This window comes from Danio aesculapii, chromosome 3 (genome assembly GCF_903798145.1).
Source record: "Danio aesculapii chromosome 3, fDanAes4.1, whole genome shotgun sequence".
Lineage (NCBI taxonomy): Eukaryota > Metazoa > Chordata > Actinopteri > Cypriniformes > Danionidae > Danio > Danio aesculapii.
Genome location: NC_079437.1, coordinates 18,411,000 through 18,428,514, shown reverse-complemented (window position 1 = coordinate 18,428,514; position 17,515 = coordinate 18,411,000). Strand labels below are relative to the sequence as shown.

The 17,515-nt window shown below is 35.9% G+C and overlaps 1 protein-coding gene across 2 annotated transcripts in view; it reads right to left on the bottom strand.

Moving 5' to 3' along the window:
* Nucleotides 1-16,955, bottom strand: part of tlk2 (tousled-like kinase 2) — a 31,544-nt gene extending 14,589 nt beyond the window's left edge. The window contains exons 1-10 of one of the 2 annotated variants that reach the window (XM_056453308.1): nt 16,300-16,955; nt 15,337-15,419; nt 9,241-9,312; nt 6,538-6,604; nt 6,396-6,439; nt 6,197-6,295; nt 4,654-4,761; nt 4,473-4,565; nt 3,127-3,237; nt 2,835-2,971 (exon numbers count right to left, since the gene is read on the bottom strand). In XM_056453308.1, the coding sequence (XP_056309283.1) occupies nt 2,835-2,971; nt 3,127-3,237; nt 4,473-4,565; nt 4,654-4,761; nt 6,197-6,295; nt 6,396-6,439; nt 6,538-6,604; nt 9,241-9,312; nt 15,337-15,417 (812 nt within the window). In that variant the 5' untranslated portion in view covers nt 15,418-15,419; nt 16,300-16,955. The remainder of the gene's footprint in view (nt 1-2,834; nt 2,972-3,126; nt 3,238-4,472; nt 4,566-4,653; nt 4,762-6,196; nt 6,296-6,395; nt 6,440-6,537; nt 6,605-9,240; nt 9,313-15,336; nt 15,420-16,299) is intronic. The other variant, XM_056453307.1, reaches the window with a different exon arrangement.
* Nucleotides 16,956-17,515: the final 560 nt, after the last annotated feature.

Here is a 17,515-nt window from a genome sequence, read left to right as displayed (position 1 = left end):
GTAAACTCCATTTCTCTTTTTCTCCCTCTCACTGTGGACCTTCGATCTGCTGGCATAAGGTAACGTTTCCTCTCCTCTCGGCTGTTACAACGATACTTCTGGATACAGACACGAGTATGTGTCTGCAGAGTGAGTTTTCTCCTCCGCTGCCGTTTATCATCGGAGAACAGCACCAGAGCATTAGAGCCAATTACAGGCCTTTCTATTGATCGCGTGACCAAATCTAAGGGGTGGAAGAACTCGTTCATCAACACTCAGAAAGCAAGCGGGATATTTACATTTGTTTATATGCTATACATGCTCATGTTGTTCTGTGCATGTACTTTGTTTTTAAAGGTACAGTTCATATAACTGACTGTTTATACTGAAGGACAAGATTGTATTACAAATAATATATAAATATATTCATACATTTTTATACAAGAGTTGTTGTGCTGTGATGTAAAACATAAAATTGTGTATGGAAAGCATTGTCAATGCACCAAGATTTCGAATTGAACCGAAGGCATGATAATCGTAACTGAATGGAACCATGAGACCAGGGTAGGTTCACGCCACTAAGTGGAAGAATCTAGAAGCAGCTCTTTAGTCTTTGTATTGCTGTTGATGTTGTATGATAAACACCACAGAGAAGATAAATCTCTCAATAGCTGTTTGAGACATGTCTATTCTTATCAAGCAGGTGTCAGGAAATCACAGTTTGCAGCCCTTTGTGCACCGGGGTAAGCAAAGTACTTGTACTTCTCCTCTATATGCTCATTCAGAAAGTGAAACTGCATTTTTTTTTCTGCCAGTCAGCTTCTTTTTTTTAATTTAACCTCACATACTTGGGCATCAAGTCAAATATCTAAGGTGAAGTAAACATGCCTCAAGTCTCTATTTACCATGTAAAATACTTAATTCAATGATGAAAATTTGGGTAATGAAACCCAAATACATATGACATTTTTCAAGAAATGATACGTTCATAATTTGTGTTTTATTAACCATTGTGTGCTGTTGGGATGTTTATCAAAAATGTAGGAAAAATTCAACAATACACTCAGGGCAAATTCACTACCCTTTCGTTATGTTCGTGGCTGTTTTTGCCCCACAGATTTCCGTTATAAATGACATTTTTTAAATTGCAAACCATGCCACTGTACCATAAACCATTAAACCATACAGTAGTGTGGAACCGTGACTCTTCCACAAGTCTGTGGGTCTTACTTTACTTTTATTTAATTACAATTTGTAAACAGATGTTATGTTTTTAGTTCAGTATTAAAATAGACAGCATCCGTTTTAAATTTACATTAATTAAATTACATCAAGAATCAAATAGAAAATTGAATTGATAGAAAATTGAATTGATACAAAAATGAATGTGTGAATCCAATCAGGACAAGGGAATCGATATCCAGCTATATTTGAAACTAATCTCATCATCACAGATTTCAGAGTTTGTATACAGCCCTCCGACTGCATGCCTCCAGGCTTTTCAGAGGAACAAATATTACTAGATTGAAGTGTACAGTAAAACTCAGTTATTACTTAAGTCCTTAGGTAATTCAGGACTAAACTCTGGACAAAAACTGAAAATCCTTAGGCAATCCAGTACACTGTTTGCGTGGTTTCAGCCTTTTTTAAAGGAATACATTGCTTTACCTGATCTTAAAGGGACAGAGTTTTCAGCTGTTTGTTAGCACTTTACCACCATGTTCATTTTTTATTCATAGAAAAATTTTAAAGTATCTATACAATGATTTAATGCCCAATTCACACTAAATGCAAATTATGCAAAGTAAATTAAACACCAATGTGTAAATACTTCAGTTTGCTTCTAAAAACGCAAGATGCAATGCTTCAGAGCGGCTTGAAAATATGAGAAAAAACAAAAACAAAATTAATAATAATAATAATAATAATAATAATAATAATAATAATCAGCCAAATGGTTGTTAAATCCATTTAGAAGTGGTTTAATAAATGAGCAAATAAGTAAACGTAATACTTCTGTGGCCCCATGTGATGGTATCGTGTATCGGCGATCTCACAGGGGGACGATATGGCGATCTGAAAATTTCGTATATTGCCCACAACTACTGTGAACCACCCCTTACAGGCAAGAATGTGTGTTTTAGTGTTTCTGCAGGTTTCACCAAATCAAATTTAAGACCTTTTTAAAACCATTATGAATTAAATTTTAGACTTATACAGGACTAAACGCTAACGATTTTTTTGTAATGGCAAGGGGAAAACATTTTTTACTTGTCCCAAATCTACTTATTTCTCAGCCACATGTTTTAAATAATGTCAAAACAAGCAAACTCTATTTATATACTCTTAGGTGGATTGTAGGTTGTACCGATCAGGTATTTTACATGGACAAAGGAAAATTAGAACCCGTTTCATACGATTTAAGACCTACAACACCATATTCCAGTGAATTTAAGACTTTAAGGTCTAAATTTTTGTTTTTGAAATTTAAGACATTAATACTTAAGATTCTGCGGACACCCTGGTGTTATTTGCCTCACATGTTTCTTTCACACAAGTAAAAAGAAAACTTGAGCATAAAAGACTAAAAAACATCCCGCCAGTAATCTAAACCTCAGCATTAGAGTCTATTTTTTTTATAGCATTTTAAAACTGACTTCATTAAAAAAAAAAAAAAAAAAAAAAGAAAAGTCAGTGTGCATGTTAACACTCTGTAACATTCTGAATGCAGTGCATTGATTCACCATCATACCAGAACATTCCTGAATAAGGCTTTCATGGCTAATGTTTGTCCAGTGTGCATGCATGCAACATTTGACTAGCCTCTAAAGCATGAGCATGTGCAACTCACGTACTTGACTAGATTCTGAAATGCGTAGCCATCTGTCCACTGCTCTGTAAATGAGGCTCCGTGTCGTACAGTGGTGAAATGGCCAAGACGTAGCCGGTCCTGCATGCTCTTTTCTCTGCAAGCAATTTTCTCCTGTTTGGACTGATATACATACACACACAATGCACTAATTACTGAAGACATAGCCCTATAGACACAAAATGCACTGCTTTAATTGGATATTTAAAAAATGCACTGCAATGTTATTTAAAGAATGCAACATACATAAAGAACACTATTAAGCAAAATCCGTTTACCTTTTCAATAAGCAGTTTCTTACTCATGGTCACACATTTATTGAGGCGTTCTTTACATCGCTCCAGCATCTTCTGCTGCTCATCGATCTGTCTGCGCAAGTCACAGTTCACCTAAAGTACACAAACCCACATTAACACCGTATTCTTCTGCAAAGCACTCTGAATCCTGAATCCTTTCGAAGTGTCATTAATGGCTTTGAATGTAGGTCAGTGTAACTCAATATAATTTATGACACATTTTTGCTCATTGAGTGAAGGATCAAACATGTTTAATACAGTGATAACAGACACTCTTCTAAATCTCCAAAAACAAATTGAAGATTAAACTCTATAAAGTCCTCTTTACTTATACCAATTATGATTGCACTGCAAATCCACGCAAAGCATGCTGGGAACTACAAATCCACTACCTAGTTAGATTTGCAAATGAAAATGTATTATTCATGTAGTCCCTACACAATATTACTAAGGTAACTCATTTTTTTGGTGGAAATTTAAGCAGACTAAACAAATACATATAAATTGTCAATAAATAAAATTAATATTAATAACAATAATAATAATAATAATAAATCATGAACTGTGTTGTTTCAGCTAATTTTAAACAAGCAACAAAAACCTTTTTTTTTTAAATGCGTTTTTATATTACATAAATTATGTCTCTTATTTTAACTTTGCAGAATTTATTAAATCATAAATAACCATTTTTATTCAGTAAAACAAACGGAAAGTAATAAAAGTAGGGATGCACAGAAAAGGCATAGTATATTTGTATATGAGAAATTGTATATTTAGAAACATTCTGATAGCACGTTATTTGAGCGGACTTCACTTTTCCGATGAGCGTGTGGATCATGCGTTGATTAATATATGGGTCCATGAACTGAATATCCACAGAACCAAATATTTGGTCCATACAGCCACAAAACGGCCTTTGCATTGTGCATTCAAATGAATGGGTTTCATAGCACAGCGCTTTCTGCACCTGGTGCAAAATCCAAAATTCCAATTGACTCGCTATAGAACAAAAATGATTGATTTTATTTAATATTTTGCATAAATGACAAAAGCTCAGTTATGGATGTGACAGATGTAAAATTGGCACTTGTGTGACTTTTGGAAATCAAATAAAATTGTTTGAAAACATTGACAGAGACGTTTGAGTAGTTTCACTTTTTTGGTGTTTGACATTTGCCTGGAATTGCTCATATATGATGCAATTTCGTCTTGTCATTACTCCTAAAAATGAGTTAAACATGCTTACATGATGAATTGATACTCAAAAACAAAACAATGAGAAACAATCACCATAAACTTTTAGACAATAGGCTACATTGAAGTCATACCCTGAGCAGGTCGTCGATACGTCCTTCTTTCTTCTCCAAATCTGAACTTTTACTGCTCTCCAGTGCCGCTAACTTCTCCATAGTCAGCTCAGACTGAGAAAACAGTGACCGAAGGTGGGAGTTAAGTGTGAGAAAGTGAAAGCGTCTGTGTGTTGCGGGTGCTTTTGGTACTGCGTGTTACCTGTGAAGCTCGGTGCTGAGTGTGTATTGAGGTTGGCTTGTGGGAGATGGAGGTGTGGGAGTGGTCTGTGTTTACTGAACTGATGGAGGAGGGGCTTCCTTGCTGCACCTGAAAAAAAATCCAAAAACTTTTTTTACCAATAAACAAGAGTAAGCATCATTGATAAGAGCCCCATTAATTATGCCACTAAATGATGGCCATGTTTGCAAAAGTATTAAAAACAATTCCCATTTATACAAATCCATTAGGACTAAATACACTGTAATGTGCATGTCAGGCTAGTAGATAACAAGATCAAATTACACCTAATTGACAAAACACAAATATCCAATAACTGATTCCAAAACAATTGTATTTCTATACAAAAATTGGAATAAACAGCTCAATTCACTCATTTACGCATTTTTCTGTTACAATTACAGACTTTTCATACATCTCACACACACACACACACACACACACACACACACACACACACACACACACACACACACACACACACACACACACACACACACATTTTTTATTTGTTCTATTGTTAATATGCAAATGTTTACAAGACTTGTGTACAATACAAATGGTCAAATTATGTTTTATTGGATTTGTTATTTGAGAGACCTTCTGTAGCTCTGTTTACTAAATGAGTGGTTCTAACTGGATTAGCATTTTAAATTTTATTTGGGCACTTTTTAGCTCCTGTACTCAAATCATTCAGCATAATTCAACCCATCAATCAATCAAGCCCATCCATCCAATCAATCCTTTCACCCATCCCATCAATCAATCAATCCAATCATTCCATCCATGCATCCAATCAATCAAATCCATCCATTCATCCAATCCATCCATACATCCAATCTGTTCCATCCATCCAACGATCCCATCAATCCATCTAATACATCCATCCAATCAATCCTTCCAACCATCCCAATGCATCCATCCAATACATTTGTCCATCCAATCTATTCAATCCATCTATCCAATCAATCCTTCCAACCATCCCATCAGTCCATCCATCCGTCAATCCATCTATTACATCCATCTAATCAAATCAAATCCATTCCATCCATCCATCAATCCATCCAATCAATCAATCCTTCCAACCATCCTATCAATCCATCTAATCCATCAATCCATCCATCCAATCTATTCAATCCATCCAATCAATCAATCAATCCATCCATCCAATCAATCAATCCTTCCAACCATCCCATCAATCCATCTAATCCATCAATCCATCCATCCAATCTATTCAATCCATCCAATCAATCAATCCTTCCAACCATCCCATCAATCCATCCATCCAATCTATTCAATCCATCCATCCAATCAACCAAATCAATTAATCAAATCCATCAATGTTTTTTGCAATAGCAAAAAAATAAATAAAAATTATAAATCCTGCCTGGCCCTGCTTATAAGTTTGACCAAAGTGAAAGGTTTGCTTCTTCATTAAACAAACAAGTTTCATTAAAAATATCTACAATGACATGAGGACATCATAAAAGGAATGTATGCCAGTAAAAGAGACAGAGAGACTCACGGCAGCAGGAGGGTTAGATAGAGAGTGCTGAGGAGAGGAGCGCGCCACTGGAGGAATGCCACGAGCTGGACTGGTACCTGTACCACTACCCCCTGCAAACTACACACAAACAAACCACCGATTCAATTAGATTAAAACGACCATAAAAAGTGACACAAGATGGTCAGTAATGATGGAATACATAAACTATGGCACCTACCTCAAAATAATCACTAATTTTGTGTCCTCTTCCTCCTCCCTTACCTGGCGGTGCAAAAAAAAAAAAATAAATAAATAAAAATAATCGGTCACTAAGAGAAATGATAACCAGCGCTGTCAATGTTGTTAGCAGTGATGCTTACCCTGGCTGTCAAACGGGTCTCCTTTCCTTTTACGTGTCCTCTGGTCATTCGATTTCTTCTCTGGGGTCTGGAAAAGAGGGGGGGGGGGGGGGGAAGAGAGAGAGAGAGAGAGAGAGAGAGAGAGAGAGAGAGAGAGAGAGAGAGAGAGAGAGAGAGAGAGAGAGAGAGAGAGAGAGAGAGAGAGAGAGAGAGACAGAGACAGAGACAGAGACAGAGACAGAGACAGAGACAGAGAGAGAGACAGAGACAGAGACAGAGACAGAGAGAGAGAGAGAGAGAGAGAGAGAGAGAGAGAGAGAGAGAGAGAGAGAGACTTTTTACAAGCTGCCAAACAAACGCAAGAATCTATGACATCACCTCATTCCACAACCCCATTCATTCCAGAAATTTCCATTGAAATGTTAGAGGCTGCGAGCTCTTATAACCTGAAAGACTGGACATCGACATCCAGAGAAACAACAATCTCCACGTCTGCCTGTTTTCACAAACTGATTCGATCTTAGCTTACAATAACTAAGAATGCTGTTTTTTGGGGGGCATTTTGTTAGTTTTTTCCTATTCCTTTTCATTTAATCACTTATAAATATGCTAATAAAATAGATATTCACTGCGAAGATTAATGTCAATTCAAATCAGAGCATGGAAGTCAGCACAACAACTATGACAATAACACAGAGGATAACAATTGTTTGTTTCAGAACATTTTTTTTCCCTCAGCTGATGAATGATAAAACTCATTGACAACCAATCAAATTACGCCCAAATTGTACACCCACTTCAAATAAACAGAATATTATCATCTACAAGAGTGGGTGCTAGTATCATTTTTTCCATTTTGTTTTTACCAGATTACAGATACCTTCTGTTTAAGTTCTCATGTTTTTGCTCTTGCTGTAAACAGACCTTCAGTCTAGCTTACCATCTTGTTTTGTCCACTTTAGAGATCAGTCAGTTCTTTGTGAGTTAATAAATGTAAAGAAAATTTCAAATATCTTTAAATAATATACTGAAGTCAAAGTTTGAAGTGGATCAAAAAGGTCAAAATTGTCCTAGGACATGAGTGGCTGTTGTTGAATAGTTTTACGACAACTTCAATGAAAGATTTTGATGTACTTCAAATGTTGACTGCTGTATAAGATAGGGCTGTGCGATAAAAATCGGTATCGGTATTTTTTGATCATACACCAATGTCAATAAATTATTGATTAAAAAAAGTTTGATATGCAGTTGATATAAAGCACTATAGTTTTATTGAAATGAGGCTGCTAAGTGACGTGCACATGGTGTGCAAGCAGCACACACGTAACATGCGCATTTTCCAAGTTCACCTAGTTGAAAAACATCTGAACTTTTCCAAATGCTGCGAGCGCACCGCGATTCATGAGAGTAGAACAGACCAATCTGCTTCACGCATGGAATAAACACATTTCAGTAATATTGGTAGACTCATTACCTCAGACTGATCTTGTGTAATACCTCAGCGCACCCAAACACTGCAGCGCTTTTTACTTTTCTCCAAAATTTGCATCAGAGCTACAGCCATTGTTTGTCCCTTTGTCATCCTCTGAAAAAATGGTTGATGGTCGCATAGTTACAGAAAGATGTCAGGGAGGCACGAGCGTAAAGTGCATTGTGCTTTTTAAGTGTTAGTTTTGGGTTGCATTATTGTCACTTCAGGTCAGAATGACAACACATGCAAAAAAGTGATAGTAAATAAACAAGTATGTAAGGATGTCTCCAGAGTGACTTTTTGGTTTTTTCTTGCGCTTTCCACTAGCTCCCATTCTGAAAGATTTTTTAGCATGGAGGTAATGTAGTCTTTGAACTTCACAATGTATTTGAATAATGATGGTTGGTTCCTTTACTTGAAAGCTTATATTTTTTACAAGCTTATATAATTACTATAATCAGATTTGATTATAATTTGTGTTGTTTTCTGTGTTACATTTTCTTCACACCTTAAAAGTTTGCTTCGATTGTTCAGTATTAATGCTTTAACATTGCACACACTTTGTAAAAAAAATTATCATTAAGTTTAAGAGTCCCTTTAACACTTCTGTTTATTTTATTATAAAGAGATGAGATATTTTAGTTTATTTTATTGTTTTTGACTGTTGACCATTTGCAATAATGTTGATAAATTAAAATAAAGGTGGTTAAATAAAAAAATAAAAAATCCTAATATTAAAAATATTCAAAAATTAATCTACACCAAATTATATGAAACACATTGTGATAATTTTTTTTTGCAATATTGCCCAGCCCTAGTGTAAGGTATAAATATTTTAATATAAGGTATAAACAATGTGGTTATTTCGGTTTTGTCCACCAAGATGTGTTTATCAGACGAGGTCACCTTATCTACAATTCACACTTAACCTTTAAACGAATGCAAAATTAAAGTATTCCAGATGTGCGCATTACTGACAAAATATAGATGCCAAGTATTAAAGAAAGGAGGTAGTGTGTGTAATCCAGAAGTTGAAAAAGAAAAGGAACAGTCTTCCAGCTAGACACCCCAGGTGATATCACCAAGTGAAATAAATCAAACATGCCGCCAACTACAACATTTGAACACCTCGCTGGACCTCCTTGGCTGTCAACATGAAACACGTTAGCTGAAAACTGCATCTCGACTCGAGACAGAGATACTTCAGAGACACCATGACAGTTTCACGTCACGAGCTTCAAATGTGTACTAACCTCCAACTCTTTGTCACTGAGTGAGCCCACGCTACACAAGCTCTGGTTGGAGGACTCGTTGTGTCCAGAACCCTGTAGAGAAGAAGAGAACAGATTAGTGGATTTGCATTTCTTAAAGGAGCCATCACTGCTTGAAGGCAGAGGAAAACAGCGATTAGTTCTGAGAAAATGAAACGCATAAAAGACGTTCGTTGTACTTGATCTTTTGTTGGTTGTACTGACCTTTTTCTTTACATAAGAACCAATGGAATCGTTTTGGCTCAACATTTCCAGTCTCATTGATTTTTAGACGTTAAACGAGCAGGTGTAGCGCAAGTAGTTTGATCATTTTCTGCTGTTAGTAATTCCTAGTAAAATTCTCCCACAGCCAATTGAAAAACACATTAAAACACTCACAAAAAAAAGGTAGTGTACTTCCAAAGGAGTGTACTTCCACATTGCAGAATAAGGTAGATCCAAGGCATTTACCATTTATTAAGCAATAAATTAAATGCATTACAAATATTTTCTTTTTGTAACATTTTTATTGTGGTCACTTAGAAAATCTGTTTGATAACATTATGTTTCAATATAGGGGTGTATATCCGTACGGATCACAACCCACAGTTTTCGGAACGCACGTGACCCACAGATTTATAGCTTTTTTGAACTTGTAAGTTAATACAACATTACTAACAATTGCAGAGAGAGATCGCCTCCCGCGTCATTAGGCTATTAATTAAAGGTGTTTTGTCACCGTTTGTTTAGCCTGCATTAATGCATTCAGTTTAAAGCTACACAATCAACACATTAAAAGATCGGGATCTCAATTCAAACCTGCGCAACATGAATGATAAATGATAATGATTTGCATGTTTATTAATCCTTAAGCGCTGCGTTCAAATCTGTGTTTGATCGAGAGAGATTCAGTTTCTACACTTTTTTTAGTTAGTTACAAACAAGACAGAAGTACTGGGGAAAACAGTTTATAGTTCAGATATCAACACTAATGTTTACAGGAAAGGTTAAAATCACCATTTAAATGGAACTTGACGCTGGTGAATGTTGTAGTAATTACATTATGTAACCAATAGGTGGCAACAATAGGTTTTCAAAAATGATACACCTATAATGAAACATGAAGTCATTAATTGAAAATAACTATATGATATGTTGTACAACATGTTAGCTTTCTATATTTAGCATTATTAGCAACAGTAGCAAAGATACATTTTCGTATTAAATATTATCCCTTTTTTCCAGCTGTTTTTTTTCTTGATTTTTATTAAAATTACAGGTTCTATGTTATGTTCGTTAAAACCAATGGATTTTGCAGTAATATTGTTGTATAAATGGAAAGCAAATGACATTTATCGTCTCCTTTTTTGCTGATCCGAAAAAGCCCCAACCACCACGAAATATCCAGTTCATTTGAAAGTAAATCAACATACCAAAAAAAGTCTCAGCAACTTCCGGTTGAAGCAGACTTTAAGCACACAAAAAAAATGTGCAAAGCAAGAGCATACATTGTTACTTTCCCTTGAACAACTCAAATACTTAAAATTATATGTTTATCCCGACCCCGCACTAATATTAAAATACTATGTCCCTTTCCAAGTCAACTTATTTCAACTCATCATTGGTTGACTTGCAGGTAAATATCGAATTTAAGATAAAAAATAAAAAGATGTTCACTGTTTGTATTAGAAATGTCTGCAAAACTGTAGTCTCAGCTTTTTGAAATCATTACCTCAGTGTTTTATTAGTGTTATTAAAATGCTTTTGGTAGCATTCTTGAACACACATAAAACAATGCCTTTCTACTCAGACTTAAAAATGCAGATGCTGGTCATTGTGGTCAGTCAGGTTAAAACCCTACACAATCCAATAACAGCGATAAACACCCTGTGCTGAACACCCACGTACAGTTCTTACCGTTACTCCCTTGGCTAAAGAAATGAAAGCCCTCCAAAGAAATGATCCAACACTATAAAATTGACACATTTTGTAAAAGCCTTTTTATACAAACGTAAAAACAAAACATCCTGCTTTAAATTGTTCAAGTTGAATCAAATTAAGCTTTCTAGTCATCTCAACTTGAATAAAAATAGTATTGCATAACTTAAAATAAGTTGTTATCGTGACTTTCACATATGATTTTTTACAGTGTACACACACAAGGCCTTTCTGGACTTCTCCAAAACAGAAAATGATTAATCAAGATGTAAAACAAAAGACAGATCAGTCTGAAAGCTGTAAAATCACAACGCCATCCAAATTCAGAAAGGATCAGATTATCAGGCCGTCATGTTACCTCGCTCGCCTTAAAAGCTTATGAACATCACAGAGACATTTTTAATGAGTATTTCTCATGTGAATAAAATAGTTATTTTGGTGCATTCAAAAATTAAGAGGTTTATTATTAAAAGGTATGTTACATGACAATAGTGTAAGAAAAAAATCTTTCAGCATCACCCTGTTCACACTGATCCACGAAAAATAACAAAAAAAGAAAAAACCCTTATGCTATGCACTTACTGAAATCTAAAGTCCCTTTCTCTCTGAACCTGATTAGAATAGCAAAACAATGCAAGATGTGATGAAGCTCTTGAATCAAAACCATACATCCCTTTTGAGCCGTTCACACCACTAATGATCAATCATAGCATAAATCATTTATTATTTTCATCAAGTATGACAATTCTTGAAATGGAAGATCCAGTCAAATGTTGAGAGAATGATCTGATAAAATCAAAGTAACTACAAGAACATCAATGAAAGAAGCTATGTGGAAAGGAATTGCAGTGAAATTAGACTCAAATGGCACGCATTTATAATTTATTACACTCGTAAGCACAGATAGTTTGTATTTCTTGTGTAATACCGAAGTTCTCCAAAACTTAAAAAAAAGTTGTAAAAGAGACAGATCAGTCTGAAAGCTGTAGAATCACAACTCCATCCAAATTCAGAAAGGATCAGATTATCAGGCAGTCATGTTACCTCGCTCGCCTTAAAAGCTTATGATCATCACAGAGACATTTTTAATGAGCATTCTCATGTGAATAAAATAGTTATTTTGGTGCATTCAAAAATTAAGAAAAACAAAAAAACTAGTAAACACTTGATTTTGGTCCAGTTGAGTATTAGTAGACTGCCTGCTTAATATCTGTTGATATGCTCCTTCAACAGACAAACTGACTAGAAGAAACTTTAAAAGTACATGTCAACTTACACTAACCCCAACCTAACAGTCAACTTATGATCTAATGAGAATTAGCTGGCATGAAGATGCAATGTAACTTAAATTGAACAAACGGACCATCAAAATAAAGTGTGACCAAAAACTAAAGTCTATTTCACTCTGAACTTGATTAAAACCGCAAAACAACCCAAGATGTGATGAAGCTCTTGAATCAAACAATAGATCCCTGTTGAGCCGTTCACACCGCCAATGATCAATCATAGCATAAATCATTTATTTTTTTCGTTAAGTATGACAATTCTTTCTAGCACCCTGCAATGAAATAGGAGACCCAGTGAAATGTGAGAAAGAATGTTCTGATAAAATCAAAGCAACTACAATAACAATGAAAGCCATGTGGCAAGAAATTGCAAAGATATTAGACTCAATGGCAAGTATTTATAACTTATTACACTCAAAAGCACAAATAGTTTGTGTTTCTTGCGTACAACTGAAGTGCATGTTAATATACGGTTCTAAATTGTGAAGCGAACAAAGTTAAAATCAAACGGAAAAATTAATGAGATACAATAAAATACAAACAGAAAATCACATTAAGTGTCACAGTGAGCAGGGCTCTTAAAAAGTGCATTATTGTGCTCAAAACCACATCATTTGAGGGCATGAATTTGCCATAAGCAAGCAAGTGTTTCATGTTCAGTGTGAAAAGGGCAGTTCATCTGTAATTCGCCTTTTTTCCATTGTGCTCAGAGTAAAAAAGCTTTAATGGTTGGTGTGATATTCTGCTCAAGCCATCAAGATCAAGTTAGATAACGAATACCATCCCTGAGCATTTCAGATTTGATTCAAGCTTACGAAGGAAAGCTATTTTCCCCCATGATTTAACTCAGATTAACTGTTCAGGAATCGGAGCAGTCAAACTGAACTACAAATTTTACATTCATAATGACTCTAAAGCATATACATACTGATACGTCTGACACTCCCTATAATATAAAACATATCACAACATATAACACTTATTATAAGCTCATTGGAATGATTCCGGATGAGACTAAACACATTGCTAGCTAATTTTGAGCAACAACAGTCGTCTTTTGTTAAAACTGCAACTTTAATTCATAACACGAGGTCAAAACTTTTGTTTGGGTTCTGTTAAAATTAACATTTAGATTCCATCGTCAGTAGAGCAGTCATTGTGCATCACTGAATGGGAGACTAACTAAACTTGCAATCAGATCTTTTTGTCCAGACTAATGGTAATGATGACACACATGAAGCTTTTTTTTTTTTTAAATAAATCGTAAAACATCAGTTTGGATGAGACAGTGAGGCAAAAGCATAAGGACAAATCCACTTAACATGTAACTTAATTAGGGATGCAACGATACCATTTTTTGGAACCAATCCGATCCTGATCCCAAAATTTTGAGTGTCGACGGATACAGATCCGATCCCGATATTGTGTCTTTTTTTTATTAAACATAATACAGTTTCTATAGTTCTGGTGATACTCAAATATTATAACTTCTTTAGTAAAAATAACAAACCTAATATATTAACTACATTATTTGAACATTCGTTATGACACTGATATGATCTGTTGTGGTCCAGCTTTTGTTTCCTTTTTTAATAAAGATTTTTCTTTGAAAATAACCAACCTTTTAGCAAAGCCTAATATTTTCCTGCAGGTTTGATGAAGATTAAACTAAACTGTCTGAAGCCAGTTTTACTTAATAAACATTCTCTTGCCTAAATTCGCCATAAAACAAGGTCTGCTTATATGCTTCAGCACCAAAATACAAACTGATCTGTTATATAAAATATTAATATAAAATTACAGTGAAATGTTCACAGTTTCAGAGTATCTTATATTAGGCTAAATCATTTTCTGTTAATGACAATCTATAATTGCGCCCGTCAATTTCACTATTATTAATTTAATCAACTACTTTGACCACAATGAGCCAGGCTTTACAAACTATTCACAGCACTCGAAGTATTTCCCTCGGAAGAATAAACTTAGTCAGAAGGATGAGCAACTGGTCCGTGAATAAAGCACTTGATGCATCACTGAGACAGTGCGCAGCCCTCCGTATCTGCAGACACTTTCAAAAAGGGAAGAAATCAGTGCGCTGAGGATCTGTCTAATGTATTTTTGAGCCTTTTCTAATTGATAATTTCAGGTAGGGCTACTTTGTGTGTGAAGAGCAGGTAATAACAGTCTCTACTCCAGTGTTGCGAATGCGATCTGCTGATCTAACAGACACAGCGCAACATGATTTCGAAACAGCAATAAACTCCTTGTTGCGAGTCAAAATGAACCCATTTAATGCAAAGCTAAATGCATTTCTCCACTGACTGTATAAACTAACAGGAACAAATAGTCTTGGAGAAAGTTTTTCATGTTGTCATAAACGCAGTTTGAATTGTGAATGAATGGAGAATGATTGACAGGCGCAGCGGCAGGAAGCTCTGAATTTAACCACTTGGATACTCATCTGTGCTTCACATTAAACTATAGAATGGCTTCAGAACATTTGGGATATAGTAGGCCTACATGACAACTTTCTAGTGCCTTACAATAGCCCACTTTCATGGCTTTTGTTGGCTTATAAATTACACAGAATATAGCTCACGCGCAAAATCGAATTTAGATCGGTACTAGCTGACCGATACCTGATCCAGTAAAAATTTGTGGTCTCGAACCGATATCTGATCCATGTATCGGGACCGGTGCATCCCTAAGCTTAATTCATGAAAGAAGACAGGCCCTGGCAAACACATGAATGAGAAACGAAGTGAGAATGATGGATGACAACTATTGTGAAGGGGAAAATGTGTGGAATCACAGATTAACATCAACAAACAGGGATGGGAGCTGATAATATATCTCAGTTTGAGACCGGACAGACCTTGGCAACTCCGACTCCTGTGAAACGGGCCTCCAGCAGCTCTTGCCTTCGAGGATCCAAGCTGTGCAATTCCTCCATCATGGCTGCAAAGAGAGGAAGAAAGTGTGCATAGCATTATGTAGCCATAGTGATGCTGACAGATTGATGGGACAGTAATGTGTGTGACATGTTGAGTCATGTGTCCCCAATACATGTTTTTTTTTCAAAGAGCATTCTGAGATTCATGACTCAGCCTCCCTACCAGCACTCATTAACTCACCCCCACCTAAAAAACACATCCTATAGACATCATACAGGGAGAGAAAACCACTGTGACCATGCAAGATTTTCAGACTGATCGATTCATGTCAAATCAACACGTGACCTGCAGTTCATTTAACAAAGAAACATTGATTTTCAATCTATCAGACTTGTTTGCAAGCTGAAAATAAACGTAATCAATGCAAAATCAGCACACGCGAACAATGATTATCATCTAAAAGGGTGACCGAGAGGAAAAAACATAAATAGTCAATAAAACCCAAACAACTCTAGCGTTCTATACTTACCAACAATAGCCAAACTACTCCAACGTAAAGGCCACCTTCGATTTATATTTCAATCAAATCTCATCCGTTGCATGTCCGACATGATTTAAACAATTCATTTAACATGATCCACAAGAGATTTTAATCTCGTTTCAGCGTGTTATTTCATATTAAATTGGCATGATTAATAAGTTATCATTCTAGCTCCATGTTTGATGTTATACGTTTCATTCAAATAAGCCACAACTTCAAGACTATACAAAAAAAAAAAAAAACATCTTTAGAGGCAAAATGGATCAAAACAAACTAAACTGTTTCTAAATACCGTCTCAGTTTCTCTTTTACCCCCGGGTTTTGCTTCTATTGTCCGTTGTTTCTATACATCCATGCAAATTCTCCTGCTAGCCTCCTTAAACTTGCACAATTGCCTTTGTACCTGTATTAATTGGGTCTTTTCTCCCGGTTTCCGTTTTATTGGATGTCTTTTCTTCGACCGTTCTCCTCCTCGGGTCTCCCGTCTCGCCCTTTCCGTCTCAGCCAGACATCTCAGCGCTAGGCCACAGTCGAATCCCCGACCCTCGCCAGCGCTTGGTGACTGCTGTGTCGCTAGGGGACGCCAGCTCCGCGTCCTACTGTAGTCCGATGACTGAAGGACCTCCGAGGCCTTGATATCCCGAACCCGCCTTTCTCCGCTAGCCTTTTTCCGATATATATTTTCTAGTAGATGTGAAGCATGCGGTACATCTTTGTAGATCCACGCTTAACCAATCCCTGCCCAAAACCACGCGATTCGCTTCGAAATTAGTTGTTTGCGGCGACGCTTCGAGATATTTTGTCCCTTGTTTGTCTTCGCTGCTCCGGGTCAGCACCGAACCGGGATCGCGCGTCCTGGAATGATAAATCGGCTCTTTAAATCCCGTTCCACCCTGATATGTCCTTTTAGAGAGCTTGGACGATACCGACGAAAAGAATCCCTTTCCCAATCAGATTGGCGAAATCAGAATCGATTCGGTTCGGTTCTCAATTTTTGCAATGTAAACAATAATCGGTAAATCTCATATTTTCTCGTGAGATTGTGCAAGGCATTTCTACCTTTCAACCACGCCCATTTCCACAGGCAAACACTTATCAATGAAAAGATAATCAATGAATGATGTGCTGTGTAGTTTTATTTTGAGCCTTTAAGCAGTGCACGTGCAGCATTATTAAAGACATACTGTCGGTTTCAGTGTGGAAAAGTTTTGCACAGCTTTTAGAGTCCAAAAGTTAAAAATGTTACAAATCATAAAACAAATTATTATAATACTCAGAACTTTCCTCTATATTAATCATTTGCAATGGCTTTAGACATTCCAAAATGTATCATTAACTAAATAACTAAAATGTATATGTAATTTTATTTGTAAAAATAAACTTCATAATTTGATTAAAAAAAAACTTTTATAATCCATTTAATCAAGGTGGGCTAAACGTACTTGGCTTTGAAATATCTAATACTATTTTTAAAATCAAGTGGAAACAATATTATATTCGCTCAAAAAATTAACTATGGTATTACATCTCGAAGTAGGTGGCATTGAATTTCTTCTTAATTGCGTTTTTAATATTAGTAAGCTTCCCACCAAACTTTCTAATTTTCACAAACAGGCATT